This window comes from Mesoplodon bidens (genome assembly GCF_964165515.1).
Source record: "Mesoplodon bidens genome assembly, chromosome: 2".
Classification (NCBI taxonomy): Eukaryota; Metazoa; Chordata; class Mammalia; order Artiodactyla; family Ziphiidae; genus Mesoplodon; species Mesoplodon bidens.
Genome location: NC_138177.1, coordinates 46528409 through 46551494, shown reverse-complemented (window position 1 = coordinate 46551494; position 23086 = coordinate 46528409). Strand labels below are relative to the sequence as shown.

General features: G+C 51.2%; 1 protein-coding gene and 1 pseudogene across 3 annotated transcripts in view; one reads left to right on the top strand and one right to left on the bottom strand.

Moving 5' to 3' along the window:
- Positions 1–2436: 2436 nt before the first annotated feature.
- LOC308629536 (Golgi-associated RAB2 interactor protein 4-like) lies at positions 2437–4708 on the bottom strand (annotated as a pseudogene). The gene has a single exon. The product of its transcript is annotated as a Golgi-associated RAB2 interactor protein 4-like (transcript).
- Positions 4709–9714: 5006 nt separating this feature from the next.
- The window catches only part of VASH2 (vasohibin 2), a 35746-nt gene continuing 22374 nt past the window's right edge, over positions 9715–23086 (top strand). The window contains exons 1-5 of one of the 2 annotated variants that reach the window (XM_081224529.1): positions 9715–9817; positions 10223–10265; positions 10456–10885; positions 18940–19028; positions 22985–23041. In XM_081224529.1, the coding sequence (XP_081080655.1) occupies positions 10610–10885; positions 18940–19028; positions 22985–23041 (422 nt within the window). In that variant the 5' untranslated portion in view covers positions 9715–9817; positions 10223–10265; positions 10456–10609. The remainder of the gene's footprint in view (positions 9818–10222; positions 10266–10455; positions 10886–18939; positions 19029–22984; positions 23042–23086) is intronic. The other variant, XM_081224530.1, reaches the window with a different exon arrangement.

Below are 23086 nucleotides of genomic sequence, written 5' to 3'. Positions count from 1 at the left end.
TAAACAGCTAAGGGCTATGCACGTGTTTTTTTTTTTTTTTTTGTAAATTTATTTTATCATTTATTTTTGGCTTCACTGGGTCTTCGTTGCTGCGCGTGGCTTTCTTTAGTTGTGGCGAGCGGGGGCTACTCTTCGTTGTGGTGCGCGGGCTTCTCTTGTTGCGGTGGCTTCTCTTGTGGAGCACGGGCTCTAGGCGTGCGGGCTTCAGTAGTTGTGGCTCGCGGGCTCTAGAGTGCAGGCTCAGTAATTGTGGCGCACGGGCTTCGTTGCTCCGTGGCATATGGGATCTTCCTGGACCAGGGCTCGAATCCGAGTGCCCTGCATTGGCAGGCGGACTCTTAACCACTGCACCACCAGGGAAGTCCCTATGCACGTGTTTTTAATGCATTTTCTTCCTTCACACTAGTGTTTCCCTGCACTTGCCTGTGTGGAAATCATAAGCTCAAAGGAATGTGACGTGATCTTTTGGTAATTTCTCCACCTTGGGTCCAAGGAAAAGCTGGTGGAGAGTAAACGATTAATTGTATCTCGCTGCAGCTCCTAGTCTTCTCGGAAGCTCTGGGTTAATCCTGGGGTCAGGAACCTTGTTTGGCCAGGGGAAACAGTGCATATGTGTAGGTCTTGGGCTGTCTCCCTTTCTCATCAGTGCTCCCCACCAGGTGCCCACCATTCCGTCCACCAACAGAAGAGACGTCTCCCCAGCCTCCCATGATGAGGTCTGTGGAAGTCACAAACTGGAGGTCCAATCAACAAGGATGCTCTGACCTAACAAATACTCTCCCTCATGTGAGGTTTAAGGATTTGGTTTTGGAGCCCCAAGAAGAAAAAGTTCCTGCAGATTTGGTGTGGAGAAACCCTTCTGAGCAGGGCATTCAAAAGTCTAATTAGTGGCTGGAGGAGGACTGGACGCTGGACGTTCCAGGAGTGAATGCTGGAATTCCAGGTGGGAGCCTGTTTCTGGCTGCAGCCCGGGTCATGCCAGAGGCTAGAGGTAGAAGCCTGGGAGCCAGAGCCTGAATGCTCCCGAGATAAGGCCAGCTAAGAGCTGTGAGCTCACTGAAGTTCGAAAACCGGCTCCCAGCCCCCACCCCTCCCTCCCCTCAATCTAGTAAAATTGATGCTCATCTCTGTAGTTTTGGAACATGATGGTAAGAATGGTGGTGCCTCGGGTTCTTGTGCTGGTCCTATCTCAGGCTTGTTTGCTTGCTTCCTTCGCATACTACAGACAGGGCTTTGCATAGAGAAGTGGGCTGGTGGATCACTGTTCTGCAAAGATCCCATTGTGCGACTGGAGCAGGTTACCTTCTCTGAGCCTCAGTGTTCTCATCTATAAAATAGGCATATTGTTCCTTCTTTTCCTAATAACCAAGTGTTCTTGTACTTTACCTTAAATAAATGTACTTTAAAGATGCCAAGGCTTTCTGACATCACTTCTGTGCATAAATAAAAGTGAAAAAAAGAGAAAGGCATTGGCAGTAACTTCATCACAACTGCCACGGTGATTATAGGACCATCTTGATTTCAGAGTTAGCAAAATGTGAAAAATACAACATCTGTGTACCTACCATCTTGCTTAAGAGACAGAACAATTCCCAGCAGCACTAACAGCCTTGTGTCAACCTCCTTGACCTAGCCTTTCCACCCTAGAGAAAACTGTCCTCAATTTTGTGTTTACTCTTCCCTCAGTTTTAAGCTACCGTTTTTTTAAAACGTGTACCCTATGCAATCCATTGTTTGAGCTGGTTTCAGAATGGTTCCGTGAGTGGAATTGTATCCCATTCTTTTGATGTTTTTAAAAATCATGAGAAGTTGATCTCTGCTAATGTGTGTAGCTCATTTATTTTTCACTATTGAATATTCCAGTCTCTTCAAATCCTACTGTATTAATTTTGCTGATGGAAATTTGGGCTGTTTCCCGTGTTTTGCTGTTAAGTTATTTTTGCTATAAGCATTCTCAGAGTTGTTTCTGAGAACAGGTGTGTTTCTCCAGGGTATATACCTGGGCAGGGAATGGCTAAGTCTAGATGAGAGTGCTTGCTGTTCTGATTGCTAGCTCATACTGCCGCCCTTATTTCTGTCCACTGAATAGCCCGAGGGGACACGAGTCCTGTTCTGGCTTTGTTTACAGACCTTCAGGGGGAAAAAGCGTTTATAAAAAGAATAGGGGGATAGTGAAGGAGAGCTTCCCAGACCATAGTCTGACTTTGAACCATGGCCCTTGGGGGCAAAGCCAGAAAGGAGTGGAAGCCAGATGGAGCACTGCTGTTGGCGCTGAGCATGTGTGTGAGGTGGGGCTGCCCTTGAGTGGACACTGGGTCTCAGACTGTGGCACAGCTGACATCACAGAATCCACTGTGAGGCTATGGCTGGGCTTCGGGACCTAGAAATTCAGACAAAACACTGCAGGCATCCTCAGATTCTATGGTTTTTTATTTAAATTGCAGTAAGGAAGCTGAAATGGGCTCTCCAGGGGTATTTCCCAGAGCCCTGGTCCCCTTTGCAGCTCCCAGCTCTAGGTCCTATTGATGGGCTTCAACGGTCACTGGCTCCATGGTCTCAGATGTCACACCAGTGATTTCCAGCCCCTGGCCACTCTCTGCTGTCTCTATGATGGCCTCCATTCAGGTCCCTTCCACTGGCTTCGTCAGGATGCTCACATATTTATTGCGTGATGAGGCCCCTGTCTTTGCTGTAAATCTGGCTCTCATATTCCTGAAGAAAGAGCTGATCCTGCTGAGTGTCTTGGTGGTGGGACCTGAACTCGCTGAAGATAAGCTCCTGCCCGATTTGTGCGAGGTCCTGGACTCCTTGGTGATGGGAGCACGGCTGATGCCTTTGGGAGCAGTGCCCTGCTCGCTGCCCCACGGGCTGCCGTGGCCTTTGGCTTCTTGGTCATCTCTAGTGGCTCTGCGGCCGCCTGAGCACGGGCCAGCTGCTTTGGGGATTGTCTTGCTCCCCGCTGCCTTGTGGTGGCTTTCCACGGAACTGCAGAGCGAGGGGCTCGTCAGAGCTCTGTCCTCTCCCCAGTGCTCCCTCCTCTCCCTTCTTCCCTTGCGGGCCTGGGACACTCTCTGTGAGCTGCCACCGTTTGCTCACTTTGCCTTCCTGTGGCAAGCTTGAGACGAGGGTCCCCTCATGGTCCTTGTCGGCTCTTCCTTTGACAGTCTTGCTGGTAGATTCTGCTCCGACCACAGTCATGCCGGCCCCTGGGGAGAGGCTGGTGGACGTGCTGGAAGCATACTCTGAATTGTTCTCAGCACCTGCCAAGGCCGTTTTCCCGCTCCTCAGGGATGTTGTGGCAGTGTCCCCAGTGGCTATGTTGGTTTTGCTTCCTCCGGGCCTGTCGCTGGCTGTGGCTGCTATGGCCGTGCTCTGCTCTTGAGTGGCAGGAGACTTGATCACTGCCGTGCTCAAAGCACCCGCCGTGGTGCCTCCTGCCACCCCTGCTGTCTCCACCTTTGTCGTTGCCCGCGATGCGGACGCTTTGTCAAGCCCTGTAGTAGGTTTTGCTTTCGCAGTGGCCCCATCGGGCATGGTATCGGGCTTGTGGGAGTCCAGTTGGATTCCGTGCCCCCCAGCAAAAGCTGCAGGCGTGGCCCCGGCCACCTCAGGGCACGTGTGGAGGCTGCTGACGCTCACCTGGTCCTGATGCCCCTTTCCTCGGAAATCCTCCACGGCCGGGCTCCTCCCGTCCTGCTCCTCCTCGAACACAGGCATGCAGGTCATGTCCCAGACGGGAACGGCATAGGTGTTGCTTTCACTGTCCACTGGTGGTCGCAGGAGGTAAATCAGCTGTTCCCACTCGGCGAAGAGGTCTTCCCGCGCGTCCAGAGGGGGACACAGCTGCAGGTAGAAGCAGCGGCCAGTGGCAAGCTTCACGCGCAGCTGTTGTTTCTCACGATTGTGAGTGGAGATCCTCACGAACTCCAAGGGAAGGAGCCTGGTGAGCTCTAAGGTCTTTGCAGCCTTGTGGCTCTTCCCCTTGGTGGCCTGGCTGCGCTCGGCGTGCTTTTCACAGCCGGTGGCCCGTCGGGCCAGCAGCATGATGTCTGGGAGCGGGAGGACGGGGCTGGTGGATGTGATGCCCATGGTCACCATGCCGCCCCAGTTGTGCACGTCAATCGCTTCTCCCCTCTTCGTGACCTGGATGAAGTCGCTCTCGAATATCGGCGCGTACTTGAAACGGTCGTATTCGCCCTTGTGCAGTTGCTGCTGCAGCTTCCCCGTGGTGGTGGTGAACAGGTCCACCCAGGTGCTGCTCCGGGCCGTGTGATACGGGAGCAGAGAGTCCCCACTCATGGCTGTCTTTGATCACGACAGGCAGCGCGGTTAAGGCGGCTCCCTGGCTCTTCCCTCCCTCGGCCTCACTGGCAGAAGAGCGAGCTGCGATGCTCCTGCGTCACACAGGCGGCCCTGTGGCAGGTCTTCCAAGCCCGCCCCACAGGCCCCCACGTTTGCCTCAGGGTCTCCCAGAGGCAGCAGGGGTGTGGGTAGGGGCACAGATGATCACAGTGGGGACGCTGTAGGGCGCCTGGAGCCCAGGCTGAATCTCTTCAAGTGTGTCGAGAGGTATGGTAGGCTCCCCCTCCGCCTCACCTCACTTCTGCTTCTGGGTTTTTATCTCCCCAAGAGGCTGTGGTGAACTTCCGTCCTAGTGAGAGAAGTAACCACTTTGTCAGCCTAACCCCCTGGCACAGCCTATTTATCCTCTGATGTCCTTTGTGACATAGTGTCACAAAGCCCTTTGTGACCTATCACTGTCACAGAGCCCTTTGCCTCATCCCCCAGCTGCCCCCTCAGGACAGGGCCCCATCCTGTCCCAAACACCCTATTGCCCCCGCGGAGGACAGGCCCCTCCTGCCAGGGACTCAGGTGCGTTACCACAATAAAAATGTCTTCAAGTGGGAAAGTTTTGTGTGGGTCCTTTTTCTTTTCCTCCCCCAAATTCAGCTACTGGATGAAATCTATAGGAATGTAAGATGATGGGATCAATTTGAACCATTTAAGCTCATGGTTTAATTGTATCGAATAAGGCAGAGTTGGCAGTGGCGGTCCTTAGTCTGTCCTTTCATAAAATCTCAGTAAACGTGGACGATGGTGATTTTTAATAAAAACGTTAAAATTTGCTTCTCCTAGGCACCATGCTGCATTCTTCACATATGGTGGTAAGAATCCACTGAGTGTGGTACTGTTAACTACTCTTCCCAGTTTACAGGTGAAGAAATTGAGGTTGTATCTCCTCTTTAAATTCCCAGAGCTAATGGTAGCAGAGGCACTATTTGAATGTAGGTCTACCTGATTCTAAAGCCTTTGTTCTGAACCACTACAGTACTTAGCCTCACAAAGAAAGCTTGGCCCAGCCAAATGTTTTCAAACTGGACTGATTTAACTACCTTTTTTTTTTTTTTTTTTTTTTTTTATTTTTGGTGTGTGGTATGCGGGCCTCTCACTGTTGTGGCCTCTCCCGTTGCGGAGCACAGGCTCCGGACGCGCAGGCCCAGCGGCCATGGCTCACGGGCCCAGCCGCTCCGCGGCATATGGGATCCTCCCAGACCGGGGCACGAACCCGTATCCCCTGCATCGGCAGGCGGACTCTCAACCACTGCGCCACCAGGGAGGCCCTTAACTACCTTTAAGAAGACCTATTTGGTGCATTATTAGAAGTTGCATAATTAATTTTAATGTGTGTATATATGTTATGGAGAGAACCCAAGACAGCAATTGGGCTGATGTGGGGATTAAGTTATCCAGGGGATCACTCAGATCCTCCCTTCCTTTATGCTTGTGCAAACAGCCTGTGTGTGGAAACCTAGTTATTCTTATGACATGTCCTCCCCCAGTGAAATGGGGGGTGAGTAGCCTGAGATGTAAGCTTTGATTCCAAGAGCCTGCCAGATGCTGTCCTGTATTAACCTCCCTACCAGGCAGAAGTGGTTTGGAAGCCTTGACACCATTAGACATCCTGCCTCATTGTCACTCTCAAAGAGCTAGTCACAGAATACGTGATTTGTAAATTGTGACTTGAAAGTTCTGAGAAAGGCCCTTGCTCCCAACTCTCTTTTCTCCAGTTTGATGTTATGCTTGAAATCCCACCATAGAGATTCATTCCTTGAGGGTAAAGGCTATCTTTCTGTTAAAATACACACAACTGTCCCTCAACAGATGACTGGATAAGCAAAATGTGGTCTCTACGTACAGTGGAATATTATTCAGCCATAAAAAGGAATGACGTACTGATATATGTTACAACGTGGATGAACTTTGAAAACATTATACTCAGTGAAAGAAGCCACATATTGTATGATTCTATTTATAGGAAATACCCAGAAGAGGCAAATCCATAGAGACAGATATTAGATGAGTGGTTGCCTAGGGCTGGAGGGAGCAGAGAATGGGGAGTACAGGATTTCCTTTTGTGGTGATGAAAAATTCTGGAACTAGATAGTGGTGATGCTTACACAGTATTGTGAATGTACTGAATGCCACTGAATTGAACACTCTAAAATTACAGTGGTGAATTTTATCATACACACACACACACACACACACACACTCCTGCTCATTTAATAGATGGGTTAAGAGTAGTTATCTTTTCATTGTTCCCTCTCCCAGGGGAAATCATTCAATCTTTCACCATAAAGTATGTTGTTAGCTGTAGTTTTATTTCAGAATTGCCCTTTGTCAAGTTTAAGAAGTTCACTTCTATTCTTAGTTTTCTGGGCAGTTTCATCGTGAAGGATGATTGATTTTTTTTCAAATGCTTTTTCTGCATCTATGGAGGTGATTACCTGATTTTTTTTTTTTTTTTTTTTTGCGGTACACGGGCCTCTCACTCTTGTGGCCTCTCCTGTTGCGGAGCACAGGCTCGGGACGCGCAGGCTCAGCGGCCATGGCTCACGGGCCCAGCTGCTCCGCGGCATGTGGGATCTTCCCAGAGCGGGGCACGAACCTGTGTCTGCTGCATCGGCAGGCAGACTCTCAACCCCTGCCCTACCAGGGAAATCCCCAGTTTTTCTTGTTCCAAACCTTCCCAGTACATGTCTCTGCTATACCAGTTGTTATGCCAGTGAATGGATATGATCATGCTCTCAGAGGTTGGGCATCTAGTCATCAGGTGTTCCTGTTCAAGTTGCAGGTAGGCCCTGCCCACTGTGTGCTATGTCATTGTCGCTAACGATCTGAGCTATGGTTACCAAAGGGAAAGGGTGGGGGGATAAATTAGGAGTTTGGGATTAACGTATACATACCACTGTATATAAAATAGGTAGCCAACAAGGACCTATACTCAATATTTTGTAATGATCTATAAGGGTAAAGAATGTGAAAAAGAACATATATATATATTTGTATATATAAAAGAATATATACATATATATATATAACTGAATCACTTTGCTGTACACCTGAAACTAACACAACATTGTAAATCAACTATAGTTCAATTTAAAAAATTAAAAACAAGCAGAAAACAACAACAACCAAACCCCCAAACCCATAATCTGTCTGGCCTGTGTTCACTTGAGTGTCATGTAACACAAAATACACAAAGAAATGAAGTACAGAGTTGGCTGGTCCACACAATTAGCACAATTCTCAATTGCAAAAGAATTCTGAACAAAAGGGCCCTTCTCCTTTCCAGTCCTTTCAGTGGGATACTGCAGCTCACTTCAGAAGGCTTCTTACCACCTCTTTGGAAAATTAGCCAAATCTCACAACTCTCTTCATAGACCATTTCGCTTGCCTCCCCACTGCACCCCATCTCCTGGGGAAAAGAGAACAGATAGTTGGAATACTGGAGATGAAAAACAAAAGCGTTTCCCTCAACTGTCAGGGAGTCCTGAGGTGCCTGGGGCGGGAAGATGAACCGATAATCCTCTCTTGTCCCTAGGATTTTGATTCAGGTAAAGCAGGAACCAGGCCTTGGTTTGACAGGGACATTGTAGTTGTTTGGATTTGGCCTGAGTCAGGACACTGGGAATCGATGCCAAGGACAGTGAAACATGCCAGACATTCTTCGATGTTCACCAACTGGTCTGATCACTTGAGCTTTGAGAACTCAGTTTTCTCCTGAGGGGTGGTTAGGCCATATTCTCCTCCTCTGCATAGAGATCTGCATCCTGAAATCCTAGTCTCCTGGGACTTGAAACCCCTGGGGAAGCAAGGAGAAGGGGACAGATTTGAGAGATGAGTGAGAAAAGAAGGGAGGAAGAATGTTCGAGATGAGAAAACAGCTCACCCTCTGAGGCATGTTTTCTCCTAATCAGGAAATGAAAACTGAGGCAATTATATATTGAGAGGATAATTCTCTTTCAATTCCCTAATGTTTTCTTCAAGTGTGCTTGTTCCACTTGAATTATTCAGATAATTTCCTGACTATTATTATTAGGTCCATTTCCTCTGTCTATCCAGACCTAAGTTAGTCTCCTTATGGAATCTATAAAGTCCTGGGCATGGGCTCTGTCTGTAGCTGTGCAGGAATGGTCCAGAATCCAGGTCTCCTCACCCAATACCGGGCTCTCAGCTACCCTCCAACACTCGCCCCTCACCACGCCTTCCTCTGAAAGAGACGTTCCAGGGTTAAGCATCCAGATAGAGATCTGTCATCAGTGGTCTTTGATGACTGCATTCTTAATTCGAGGTTAACTTAGTATTGCTGTCAGAGCTGCTTCACTCCCCTCAAAGCTGGCAGGCTGGCCTGGAGTTTAAAGAGAAAGCATATTATGGCCAGGTTCCCAAGTGTCCATAAAAGAGGAAGTCAGAGGATCACAGAATCTTAGAGGTAGAACAGGCCTTGGAGAGTGAAGGGTCTGCTCTCCTCTTTTCATAAAGGGGCTATGGCCCAGAACAGGCAAATGGCTTGTCCTGGATCACACAGCTTTGCCAAGTGATAAACCTGGACTTAGGGCCAGACCTCAGGTCAGTAGTCTGGTGCTGCTCCTCATCTTGCTCTTCTTTTAAGAAAAAAAAGAAGAAGAAGAAGATGCCTTTAAGGAAAAGGTGTTTCCCTGGAGAGTGTGGGAGGGTCTCCACTTCACAGTGGCTCTGAAGCATCTCTCCACCCTCTCCTAACTCAGTAGCTGTGACAGAACAGTGGGGACCTGGCTGATGTCCTCGGTTTTAGTGTCGCATATCAGCTTGTTTAAAGGGACTTTATTAATCATGACTAATGTCAGAGGGTATATGGCTGTGTCCCCTTGTTAGTTTTGGGGAATTTGTAATGTAGGATTAAAAAAAAAAGATTTAATATTGTGCCGTCATGTTTACATGCCTGCCTGAACCATCCATCACTGCCTGGTAGCGGCAGGTGACTGTGTGCCCAGCCTTCTTCAGGGAATGCTGTCCTATGACAAGCCCTCCTCTACCTCAGGGTCACTTCTTGGGTGGCTTTAATTCTCCTCTGCTTCCCATAGTTGCTTCCCCCGCAGTGCCGCGACCCCTGGGGAAACTCTGTCTTAAGTCCTAGGGACAAACGCTCCAGCCCCGCGGGGCTCGCAGGACATGACAGCGATCGGATTTCGCGCGGCGGCCCAGCTCCCCCTACTCTTCACCCCTCCCGCCCGGGAACCCCGGGAGCCAATCAGAGCGTCGCGGAGCTCCGGGTTGTAGAGTCCCGCGCCCGGGACCCGCCCCTCTTTGTTGCGGTGGCCAATGGACGCAGTCGGAACATCGGCGGCTGCCCGGGTGACTCGCTTATATGTCACAGAATAACATTAGAGGATGGGACATGGAATGAGGCGACGGCCGCAGCACCCCCAGCAGCTCCCTCCACCCCCGCCGCCCGGAGAAGTCGTGCAGCCATGAGGCCGACCGTCCAGAGGTAGGGTCCGGGAGCTGCTGTGCGCCCTTCCCGCGCCCCGCCTGCAGCCATTTCCCCGGGGTGCCTGGCGCTGGAACTCAGGGAAGGGGGCGGGTGGAGCCACTGCCACTGGAGCCTGGGGGCCGGGGCCGCCCCTCGTCCGCCCAGCTCCGGGAGGGCTTCTTGGAAGAAACGCGGCCGCTTTTGCAAGCCGAGGCTGTCGCTGGGCTCTCGGGGCAGCCCCGGGCGCTCACGTGCCGGCACGTTCTGGCTCGGCTCGGCGCTCGGCCACATCTGGCGACCAAGGGACGTGTGGAGCCTTGCGGGGACCTCCTGTTCCATCCCGCTGCACGAGCTGTCTTTCTTCTCCCTACCCCGTCCACTCCGCAGCCTTCACGCTCCTTGTCTTTCCCTCCCGCGGTTTAGGTGGGTGTGAAGCTTTGTGGCAAAATTCAAGTCGCCTTTCTAGGTAATGGCAGGGCTGGAAGCTCGTGTACAATTCCCTGGTGGGTGGGGGGGCGTCCTGTCCGCGCGCGGGGGGAGCGGACAGGGAAGTGGGGACACTTCGAAGCCCCCCTCCCGTCTTGGTCACGGCCCCCTCCTTGGTTCCTCCGGGTGTCCACTTACCCGTGGTATGTGCTGGGTCTCACTGATTTCAGGCACGGCCCGTAAGCGGAGTTCCAGCCGCCGCTGCCCCTTCGCGCGTCCTGCGGCAGCCAGAAGCATGGAGAAGGCCGCCCCCGTGGGGCGCTGATCCCCGTACCGCGCCCGCGCGCACACGCCCCCCGCCGCCCTCCCCGCCTCTGCCCCACCATGACCGGCTCGGCGGCCGACACTCACCGCTGCCCCCACCCCAAAGGCGCCAAAGGCACCCGGTCCCGGAGCAGCCACGCGCGGCCCGTGAGCCTCGCTACTAGCGGGGGCTCGGAGGAGGAGGACAAAGACGGCGGGGTGCTGTTTCACGTTAACAAGAGCGGCTTCCCCATCGACAGCCACACCTGGGAGCGCATGTGGATGCACGTGGCCAAAGTGCACCCCAAGGGGGGAGAAATGGTGGGCGCCATCAGGAACGCCACCTTCTTAGCAAAGGTTAGTGGCTCCGAAGGAAGAGGGTGGTGTGGGCAGTGATGGGACCATTTTGCCTGTACGTAGCAATTTCCATTTTCCTGGTCCTGCTGCAGACTCCCTTCCCCTCCTCATTTTTCTCAACAGCCTCCACCCCCTTTGCTTAATTGAGATGTTTGTTTTGGACGTCTTAGAAATGGGGGAGGGAGAGAAAGGGGGCTTGCTGTCCTGGGGCTGTGTGGTCGGCTTGTGCCAAGGTTTCTCAGAATCTGGAGCCAAACTCTTATCATTTACTTAGCTCCGTGTACATCCTGCTTCAATGAAGACTGTAGCCACCAAGTAGCACCAGTGATGCCAAGAATGCATAGGCCCCCTAGGGATCCCACCCCGCTTATCCTCTTTGGAGTCTCTTGGTCTTCCTCTGTCCCCCCTTTGCAAATGATTTATTAGGCTATGAATGAATTTACAATCAACCAGTCAGACTTCTCTCAGCGTGAATCATTCCTAGACTTTTTTGCAAATTTTTTTTTTTTTTTTTTTAATGACAGTGACTTTCACCTCTGAAACTTGCAAAACAGTCAGCTCTCTCTTTTCCCAGCTTATCTGGGCTCTGAGAAAAAAGAGTTTTAACTATGGCTTAAAAGGGACTTTCCAGGGCTTCCCTGGTGGCGCAGTGGTTGAGAGTCCACCTGCCGATGCAGGGGACACGGGTTCGTGCCCCGGTCCGGGAAGATCCCACATGCCGCGGAGCGGCTGGGCCCGTGAGCCATGGCCGCTGGGCCTGCGAGTCCGGAGCCTGTGCTCCGCAACGGGAGAGGCCACAACGGTGAGAGGCCCGCGTACCGCAAAAAAAAAAAAAAAAAAAAAAGGGACTTTCCAGTACACATGAGGAATGAATCTCACTGGATAGAGAAGGAGGCTCAGGAGTGAAACTCTTTCTACCTTGGAGAGAAGCCAGTGAGCCAATTGGGTTTGGTGGCCAAAGATAATGTTAGTAAGATGGAGGAAGATGTACAGTGGTCGCTGTATGAAGCACGAAAACGCAAACTGGAGGAGAAATGCCGCAGAGCCTGGGGGTTGGAGCATGGCAGGTGGTTTCCCATCCATCCTGGGGACACTGATATGGCCAAGAAGATTCCTGGACAGGTCTAGGAATGCCAGACCTGAGACCTGGAAGGCCATCTGGTCGAGCCCCCAGCCTGGAGCATCTGGTGACCTGAGCATCTGAGCCTGCAGGCCAGAAAGCTGTGTGTGCCCTTGGGAAAAGTGACAGAGCCTGTAAGCTTCCTGCTGTAGTTGGTTACGGTGTTTTAGTAACCAAAACACTGGTCAGTGGGATCTTCATTATGCCCGGCGAGAATCTTGCCTGCTTCTGTGTCAGCTATAATTACCCTTGCTGAGTCCTCCTTGAGGACTCAGAGCCTGAGAACAACGCTGATACTGGAGTGCAGTTCTGACTTTGGAGTCTGTCCTCACTTAAGTGAGCCTTTCTCATTTAGCACCCTTAGCACCTGATTGTGGCTTCTGATTGTGGCTTCATCTTTCTCCCAACATTGTGGGTGGGGACCCCCTTTCTCTGTGGGAATCAGACAATGTCAGGGTTGGTAGAGACCAATCCTGTACTTCTCAGCAGAATCCCTTCCTCTTTCTGAAGGCCTCCTGGGAATGGGGGGCTTGTCACCTCACAGGGCAGCTCCCAGGCCTGGCCAGATTTGGTCACTGGGAAACTCTTCTCTGAAACTGAACAGAGCTCCTCCTCGGTCACATGTCACCACTGATTCTTGTGCTCAAGAACCAAAGGGCGGCACACGTCGACTTCCTGTGCTACTCATAGCTCCCTCAAATGTTACGAGATGGTTCTCTTGGAGTAAGGAAAGGACTTGGAGTGAAAAAATCAAGGGACTGAATTCTGGTTCTGGTTGTGCTATACCTCTAGCTTTGTGGCCTAGGTCACTCACTTAAAATCTCTGGCCTTAGTTTTCTGACCTATAAAATGTGAGTAGATCAGATTTCATGTAAAGTTCTTTCCAACTCTCAAATCCCGTGGTGTTGTGACCCATTAGTCTTCAGGTTCTAGTCATCTGTGTGACATGTGCACTGGATTATTCTGCATCTTCCTTTAATCGTCTTTGTCCACAGATAGTTCCTTTCACCTTTTCTTATGTGTCATAGTTCCCAGATCAGCTCACTTTCCTCCTCCTCTTTCTAGGACAGTTGCTAGTTTGTCATCAGCCAGTCCCCGAAAACGTGAGCACAGTAAGAAACACAATATCCTAAATGTTGTCTGAGCAGCTTAGAACGTAAAGTACTACTTCCTGAGACTTGTACTTGATACGCCCGTTATTGTGGCTGAATTCTGCGTTCTTAAAAAATGAGCTTGCTTTTTTTTTTTTTTTTTAAATATAGCGGCCATATCATATTGTACTTTCATAGTAACCGGAAGGTTACATGAGAACTGCCAAGCCAGGGCATCCCCAGGCTGAACATGGGCATTGGCTTTTTGAACCTCAATAAAGAGCTTCACATTTCTCTCTCTTACACTGCATCATAATGCTTGGTTCTCCATCCTCAACGCCCATCACAGCATCCCCTCTCTCCCTGGTCCTGGCATTCCCCAAACCATGAGCCCTATGCAGACCCTGGGATGGGAACAGCTTTGAAAGTTCCTGTTTCCAGGAGCCACTCCTCTCTGATTTGAGGGCTATTCCTGCACTCAGCTCAGCAGACTTTTTTTCCTCTGGGGCCAAGTCCTTTTCTCCTTTAATCAGATCAGTGTCTTGCTGAGGAATTTGTACAGAAGGGGGGTGGTGGAGTGGTGGTGGAAGGGTTGGAGAGTTTCAGGGAGGTGAACCTTTTTTGGCAATTGAATTGTGGACTGAGAAGCAAAAGAAGTGGCCAGGGGAAGGTGTCAAAGGCCTAAGAGGAGGACTGAATGACCCTTTCTTTGACCGCAGGACATTTTGTTAGCAGCCGTGGTAATTTCTGCCCAAAGATCCAGGTGCCCCCACTGGGGAAAGGGGGACAGGTGTCACCTGCTCTGCAATCCTAAATTTATGACTGCAGGCCTCTCCCCCGGTGGTTACTGAGTCTGAAGTTAACAATTGACTAGGTGAAAGCCAGGGTTTTTCAGGGACAGTGCAAGAAAGCAGCACGGGTCAGTTGGAGGATAGTAGAGGTTGGGAAGGGAGGGGCAGAGAGGATGGCTGGCCCAGAAAAAACAGCTGGGCCGACTAGGAAACAGCACCTCCTGCTTCTCAAGTGGCTGGAGCCCGACTCTCCTGGGGCAGACAGCCAGATGGATTGAGCAGGAAACACCAAGCCGTTTCTTGCAGACACCACGTTTTTGTGGCTCATTCTCACGCTGATCCCAAATTGGGAAATAATTCACATTTAGAGGACTCGGCTTTGCGTGAGTGAAGAAGAGTGAGGGCTTTGGGACCAGACTTTGCTGCGGTCAGGGCTCCACTCCTGCCCCCTGCTGGCTCACACAGGCAGTGCACTTTCTTCCTCTGTCCTGCGTTCAAAGCCATCCATCCCTCCGACCTTCCTGCTCAGCCCAAGGTTGTGACCGCTGGACCAGGTCACCATCAACAGATTCCTGGTTGTTCCTGAGCAGGGGCCTGGGGCCCATCCTTGGCCCAAGAGTGATGTTCCATGCTCGCCCCCCGCCCAAGGTTGCCAGAGAAAATTCTGCTTGGCACCTGCACAGTGTATATAATACATATTCAGAGCAGGGACGGCAAAAGGCTTCGCTTTCTCCTTGTACTTTCTTGTTAAAGACTCCTGGTGCCTGGGGCTCTCGATGCCTCCCTGGCTCCTTTCCTGGCTTCTCCCTTCTTTCCACATGGTGATGCATGGTGATGATTCACACTCGTGTCCTTCCACATCCCTTCTTGCATTCTTCTGACAGGGCATTGCACTTGGCAAGAATGGAGTGAAAGAGAGCCTGTCCACAAAAGCTTCCCTGTGGTTTGTTTCATTTTTCTTCTTGAACAACCGTATTCCTGTCCACTCCCCTCCTTCCCCCCCACCATTCCCTACCCTCAGGGACCCCACCCCCTAACTGTAGGCACAGTGCCTGTGTGGAGAGGGTGGTTTTGATGTGTGCCCCCTAGATTCTGCTTTCATCAGCTGGGCTGTGTTTTTTTTTTTTTTTTTTTTTTTTTTTTTTTTTTTTTTTTTTTTTCTTTTTGCGGTATGCGGGCCTCTCACTGTTGTGGCCTCTCCCGTTGCGGAGCACAGGCTCCGGATGCGCAGGCCCAGCGGCCATGGCTCACGGGCCCAGCCGCTCCGCGGCATATGGGATCCTCCCAGACCGGGGCACGAACCCGTATCCCCTGCATCGGCAGGCGGACTCTCAACCACTGCGCCACCAGGGAGGCCCTGGGCTGTGGTTTGAGATAGCTGGATTGCAGGTGGCAGGAGGGAATCTAGAGGGACAGGGACAGGGGAATTCTAGGTTGGAGTCTCAGCTGAAAGGGGGCAGGAAAATAAGAGGAGAGACTCTCAGGACCCCAGTCAGGGAGGAAGAGAAAAAAAAAGGAGTGTGCCCTGGTCTTTTCATAAAAGGTTGTACCAATTAATTTTCCCATCATGCCGTATGAGAGCATCCTCACCAGCACTGAGTGTCTACATTTCAGAATATCTCTGCTAATTGGAGAGGCCAAAAATGACATTTGCAGTGGCTTTAATTTGCAGTTCTTAAATTGTTAGTGTGCTGGAACATTTAAAAAAATATTTATTCACTATTTGCATTTCTTCTTTTGTGAATTGTCTTTTCATGGCCGTTAAAAGAATTGTGGTAACATATAATTTACCATTTTAACCATTTGAAGTGTACAGTTCTGTGAATTAAATATATTCACATTGTTGTGCAACCATCACCACCTTCCATTTCCAGAAATTTTTCTTCTTCCCTGACTAAAACTTTGTACCCATTAAACACTGAGTTCCTATTTCTCCCTCCCCTCATCCCCTGACAACCACCCTTCTACTTTCTGTCTCTATAAACTTGACTACTATAGGAATCTCACATAAGAGAAATCATCCAATATTTGTCCTTTTGTGACTGGATTATTTCACTTAGCGTAAGGTCTTCAAAGTTCTGGCATGTATAGCATGTGTCAGAATGTCCCTCCTTTTTAAGGCAGAATAATATCCCATTGCATATATGCTACATTTTGTTTATCCATTTATCTGTTGATGGACACTTGGGTTGCTTCCACTTTCTGGGGCCATTTTCTTTTCATTGAGGCCTGAAGAGCTTTCTTATCACTTTGTATGGACTCTTCATGAATTAAGGATATTAACTCATGGTCACCACATGTCCACAGGGGAAGTGGATGTTTTCATCCTCTTCCATCAGGCTGAGAAGGCATCTTGGTGATGCTCCTGAGTTGAGTGTCTGGGGGCTCAGGCCCTGCTGATTCTGTTTTCCAGTTACTGAAAAGTGGAGACCATTCAGCCTCCCCCATCTAGACCTCTGAAAGCACACTGTTGATGAATAATGATAACACAGCTAACACTTAAAAACACCGAGTGCCAAGCCCCAAGTTGTCTGCTTTATACATTAGGTCATATAATCCTCGCAACCAGCTCAGAAGGTTTGAAGTAGGTGATATCCTCTCCTATTTTAGCAGGAAGGAACTGGAGGCTTAGAGAGGCTGTGCAGCTTGCCCAGCGTCCACAGCAGTAGGTGACAAAGCAAGGACTCATAATTATACCCCAAGGAGCCTGCCTGGTTTATAGTCCATCATCCTGCGGGGCCTTGGCAGCCCGAGATGCTGGTTGGGAGCTGCCCCAGCCTGAGCCCCAGCCTGAGCCCCCGCCAGCTGTCCCAGACGGCAGGGTGGGCTGTAGCCAGATGACATCATCCCCTCAGCAGTCTCGGCTTTTCTCCCACCGCAGCCCGGCTCCCCAGCTGGGGTTTGGGGAATGTGACTGCAGCCCCTGTACTCACTCTTAGCCGGGGCTGAGGTAACCAGGCAGCTGTTTTTAAAAGCCCTTGGGCGCCACTGGGCAGCTATTCTGAGGACCGGCTGCCGCCTGACTCCCCCCATCATCTGGCTCTTGTGGATTCCGCTGGGCTTGGGGGGGGTTGAAATAACTTGGTGGTCGGCCCCCAAAGCTGACTCTGAGCCAGGGCACTCCGGCTTCCTCAGGGCTTTGGCCAAGGGACATCCCTCTGGGGATCCCTCAGGTGGCTGGTGATTCTCCGGGGCGTTGTCCCATGCTTGCCAGGGTAGAGGTATGCTCCTGCCTTCATAAACTGTGTCGTTTGCCACCTCCCTCTTGTACCTGGCCTAGAGCTTGGAACACTGGAGGTGCGAAAGAAATGGTTGTTCTCAGTCTCCCCTGCTTCCTCACTTCTCTGTGAGAGCTCTGGCACATTCTTATGCAGAATTCCAGGTGTGGGTAGATCAGTGGATGTTACTGCCAAAAGCAGGGACAAGCGTCCTCATGTTTGCTAGGTCGGAAACACCAGGACGCGCTTTGTATTTTGACTCTGGGCTGGGCGGGGGTGTTGTGGGAATGGCCGTATAAGCAGATGTTCAGATGGGAACATTTTGCTCCCAAAAATGACTCTCCAAGACAGGAATGTGATTTGAGTTGATATGTTGTAAACAAAATGTTTGCAGAACAGCTGTGTGAGTGTGTGCACACAGTCTCACATTCTCTCTCTGTCTTTCACACATGCAGTCATGCACACACACACACACACACATACACACTCTGCACCTTGGCTGTGAAATAGGATGTGTGACTAGTTCCCTTCTATTTTAAGTAAAAGCAGCAGAAGCTGTAGAAGTATGAAGAGCCTCCTGCTTCAGGCCCGGGGGACCCCCTCGCCCTCCAGCTTGGCTGTGGGGCCTGAGCTTGCAGAGCTGGGGACAGAACTGGGGACCGTCCGTGGGCAGCGTCTGGCGCTGGTGCCCAGCCAGGCTGCCCAGTGCTGTCCCTCAGTCTGTCCACCAGTGGCTTCACCTTCCATCAGCTAAGTACTAAATCCCCAGGGCCTCCCTCTCCCTGTTGTCTTAGAGGCTGGAACTAATCTGTCCTGCGGCCCCTTCTGCCCCTCCCTAAGCGGCTTAGTCCTCCTCTCCTTCCTGCCAGAGCTACAGACCCACATGGGCTGAGTGTCCCTGTCACCAGCGCCCCTCCCCCCCGCCCATCAGAGAGGCTGAGGGTAAGGGACTGGGTAACACGGAGAAGAAATAAAGCAGAAACTGCCCCCTTGCTTCCCAGGAGGGACTGGATTGGAAGCCCCTGCTTGATCTCGCTCTTGGCCTGGTCGGCCGGGTTGCTCAGAGCTGGGTGGTGTCTCAGCTCTAAATTCCCGAGAAGAGGGACTTACCTCCCCCTTTTCAGTGCTGGCCGGCTGTTGCTCCCTTCCGTTCCCAGCCGGGGTTAGAACTTCATACCCTCAGCTGATGAGTGTTGACCAAGAGGCAGACTAGGAGATGCCCAGGCAGACTGGGCAGCCGGGTGGGGTCAAAGGGTAAGATGGCTCATGAGTGAGAGGAGCTGCACTTAGCTGGGAAGATTCAAGGCAAGGAGGGAATCTTTCCTAGTGCACTTGGGGCTGGACTCAGGCAATGGATGTGATGGGCATTGCAGGGGGTGCTGTTGAAGAGAAATGGCATGTGTAGCACCATGCCATTCATCTTGTATTCAGTGGTGCCCTGGAGTGGACACATACAATGGTGACACCAGCCATGCAGCAAAAGTGTAGTCATGCAGTAGAAGTGTAAGGATTAATGGAGCACCTCTGAACCCTCCTGGACCAGGCCTGGGGAGGGGGGGACACTATAGGACATGGTCCTTGGCCTCAAGAAGGGCTGAGGCTCCCATGGGGAGGCAGGCGGTGTTCATACCACAACACACAAAGGGTCATAGAGAGCCGCTGCGACCCAGGGCAGAGTGTGTGCCAAGGGAACGCAGAGAGAGGACTGGCCTGTCTGGGGAGACCTTGTCCAGGAGGCACCCGTTGAACGGGTGCCCAGGCCAGTGTGGCCATCTGCCTTCAGGAGTAGCTCTGCATCTCCTTGATAAAATGATCTCTCTCTACTTCCCTGCAGCCTTCAGTACCCCAGGTTCCCAACTACAGGCTGTCGATGACGATCCCAGATTGGCTCCAGGCAATCCAGAACTACATGAAGACACTACAGTATCCTTCCGACCAGGGTCTGAGCAGACCCAGCCCGGGGACAGGCGTGATGATCGCAAGCCTGGTGGCGGCTCTGTCCCCATCTGGTCAGCAAATGCTGTCTGAGGTTGGCGAGGCCGGGCACGGAGGGATGCCTCGATGTGAGAGTCTAGAAGAAGTGACACTGGAGGACGTCACTGCAATGATCAGACCCTCTCCGTTGAAGCAGGGTGTGGGCCGGGACGGTAAAGGGCAGTGAAGCGGCGGTGGGCAGCACACGCCCCTCTTCCTTCCATCTACGCTTTCTCCACCTCCTCCTCCTTGGTTATCCTTGGCTCCCTCCATCTCTCTTCCTGTACCAGCTTGCTTTCTCCCTCTTCCTTCCTAGTCTTTTTTTTTTTTTTTTAGTATATCTGTTTATTTATTTATTTATGGCTGCGTCGGGTCTTAGTTGCGGCACACGGGGTCTTCGTTGAGGCGTGCGGGATCTTTCATTGCAGCGTGTGCTCTTTGCTGTGGCGCGCAGGTTTTCCCTCTCTAGTTGTGGTGCACGGGCTCCAGGGTGCGTAGGCTCAGTAGTTGTGGCGTGCAGGCTTAGTTGCTCCGTGGCATGTGGGATCTCAGTTCCTAGACCAGGGCTCGAACCCGAGTCCCCTGAGCTGGAAGGCGGATTCTCAACCACTGGACCGCCAGGGAAGCCCCCCTCGTAGTCTTCTGTTCCTTTTCTTTCCTTTCACTTTTTGCCCTGATCCTGACCACTCATCATCTACAAGAGGCCCACCTGGCGTTGCCTTTGGTGGCTGGTGCCCTTGGTCCATTCTGTATGAGTGAATGGGGCCCTGGGTTGGGGGCCGTCTCCCCTCATGTGAGTTTGAAGAAGAGCTGAGAAGTCCTGTGGGTCCAGGCTGGGTGCAGACCAGCCAGTCTGTGGCCCCTTTTCTCCTCCAGTGTTCGCAGTCAGGATTACATCTGTTCTGAGCGCCCATGTGAGCTATGTTGTAAGAACGAAGGGGCAGGCTCAGATGGTGCCCTCGCCACGGCTGGTGCTTTATCAGGGATGGGAGTCAGACGGGAGCCGGGCCAACAGAGGAGGTGTATGTGAGTGGGACAGGCCGTTTGCCCAAGCGAGTCAGTGAGCATCTCAGCTAAGCCAGCATCGGACTCCCTGCCGAGGCAGCTGCCGCCATCCTAGCCCCCAGCACATTGTTCAGGAGGTCTGCTGACCTCTGTCTTTCCTCCCTAAAGGCATAGAGCTTAGCAGAAAGGATTTCACGGGGCACTGCACACATGTCCCACATGCCTGAGAGGAGGCCTCCCCTCTCTGTGCTATAGGCAAGAAGCCTTCCTGTGGACTTCTGTGTTTTCCCTGAAGGGAAGGGTCCTACCAGATGAGAGCTGCAGCTCGTTTGGGTGGGCAAATTACTTGATTAGCCTCTCAGTTCCCACTTCACGGACTGTGCACTCCCCTACATGGCATCTTCCTCGTAGAATCCTGAAGCGATATTAGAGAAGATAACACCAGCCTCCAGGGGTCAGGCGGACAGTTCTAGCCCACAGAAGGCTGATGTCGGTGCTGATCGCTGAACTGGGACCGCACGTGGGGAGTTCCATGTGGCCCAGAAGCATAAACACCTGCCAGAGTCGACCTGGACCCCAAAAGCTGAGCCTTCCTGGATGTGATCGACTCCTCACAGAACGTTCCAGAAGGTGACAGAAATTAGCATGGCTCCCCCCTTCTATTTAGGACATGGTCTTCACAAGGATCATCTGGCTGGAGATTAAAGAGGACGAACCTGGCCGCTGGGAATGCACTGATGGGGCAAATTTGCATGTGCTTTACATATCATTGGCTCATTCTCCCGGAAAGGCTGCAGCCCATTCTCAGTCCTGAAGGATCTGCGTTTTCACTTTTCCCTTCACTGACCCACTGTGATGTTCACTGAGCTGGTTCAGTGACTGCAGAGAGGGCTGGAGAAGGGAAAGCACCACCACGCTACTGGGATCAGGCTCCAGGTCACCTGGCCATTGGAGTAACCTCTTTGTTCTACCTCCTGAGCAGCCTTTTATTTAGTTCCTTGGGCCTTCCTACTGCTTTGTCCTGGATGCAGTGACTGGTGCTAGGGTATGGGGACCGATTGGGGCCAGCCCTGACCACAGATGTCCCCACAGCTGGGGAACAGGAAAGGACAAATCCTGCCTTCCCTTCTGACAGTCTCACAGCGTTGGCCAACTGGAATGCTGACCTTGCACTGGGTTCTGGAAAGAGAAGTCCCCACCCCCGAGCTCTGCTGTGTAGGGAGCAGAGGGTGAAGTCTCGCTCTTCAGGCAGCGTTTACAGGAGGCTGTCCTCCCCAGCTCACTTTCAGGGGCCCATAACTGTAAGGAACAGAGAAAGAATGGTCAGGTAGTTGTTTATTATTTTATTAGAGGTTTGTCTCACTCCATGCACTAGATGTATAAACTAGATATATGAACAGGGGGAAAATTGGGCATATAAATAGAACTTTTGCCAGTTGCATGTTACTTTAAATATACAAGGAATCTCACTATTTGAATGAAATCTTTGGTAAAGTGAAAAAGCATTTCACAGTGAGGCTACGTAGCCCTTCATTTTTCTCTCTTATCTCTAGGGTTTTGTATATTGTATTTTTTAAAATCTGGGCAAGCCTATATCGTTATTGGTTATTCTTATGGCTCATGCTGGTAATTTCCAAACGGTGAGCTTATTAAAATCATCCCCTAGAATTTCCAATTCGACAGTCCCAGGTGGGGCGACTCTGACATCAGGGGCTAAGACCATGGCCCGAAATCAGAATCTCTAAGGATGGAGCCCAGAATCTGCTTATAACAAACTCTCCAGGTGATCGTTACATATGTTTGTGTCTTAGCGGCCAAGCACGTCTTTGCCCGGAGAGGAATCCCAACCCTTGTCGGGAGGGTGTGCAGTGCCTTGAGGTGATCATTGCCACTTCCTGCAGCTGCCCATACCACTGCAGGGGCACACATCTAACCTCATACTTCCTGCCTGGGCTACAGGTTCATGCTTCATTAGCACCTTCCCAATATGCACTTTTTCTATAGGATTTTGTTTGAGGCAGGAAAGAGAAACATATGAAACAACTTTTGTTCAGGCTCAGAAAAAAATCAAGATCCGGTCTCAGAGAGCCCGGTATCTGAGAATCTCCAGTCGCCTTCAGAACAGAGAGCCCGGTATCTGAGAATCTCCAGTCTCCTTCCGAATGAGCTGGTGCGGGCTTGTCAGTCCCTGAGACCTTGTGGGCAACCAGCTAAATCCCAGTTTGTGGAGAATGCTGTCATCTTCTCAGATCTAGTAATCAATGTCAAATATCAGTCCAGGCATGAAATGAAAGTGCTACCTCCACGGTAAGCTCTGCTGCAGAGTCTGCGCTCTCGAGAAACCCTCCTACCATCTACCCACCTTCCATCCGTAACCCTTCCATCCTTCCTTTCACCCATCCATCAACCTACCTTTCTATCTGTCCGGCCCACCAACCAGCTTTCCATTCATCCATCCATCCACTCTTCTGTCAATTCCACCCTTCCTTCCTTCCTTCTATCCACCCCTCCATTCACTTATTCCTCATTTATTTAATAATATTTGCTAAATGGAATATGTTGGGCTTGTGCCAGGCTTTATGGGTGACACAAGATGATAAATGGTCCCAACTCTCAAAGGGCTTGTCGTCTAGTAGGTGAATTAAGACATGGAGTCAACTAAACAAAATAGAGAGCAGATTGAAAATAGCTATTGTATAGATCCAAGGTGCTTTGGGGCCTAAGTTAGAAAGTAGATTTCTAGGGCAGGACAGAGAGGAGGAAGATACTGTTGGCGATCTTCTGGCTACAGGCCACCTTCTGGAAAGCCCCCACTTCCTCATCCCTTTGAGAAATCCCTCTGCTGGATTACTGGGACCTTTGGAGTTTTCTGTCACTTTCCCTTTACATACTTCACACAGATACAATCATACAGGGACCCAGTTCTTTGAAATTAGGAAAATGAGACCGCTGAGTGGGTAAGTGGTGCATGATCTGTGGGCCAGGTGACCATGCTCCTATCT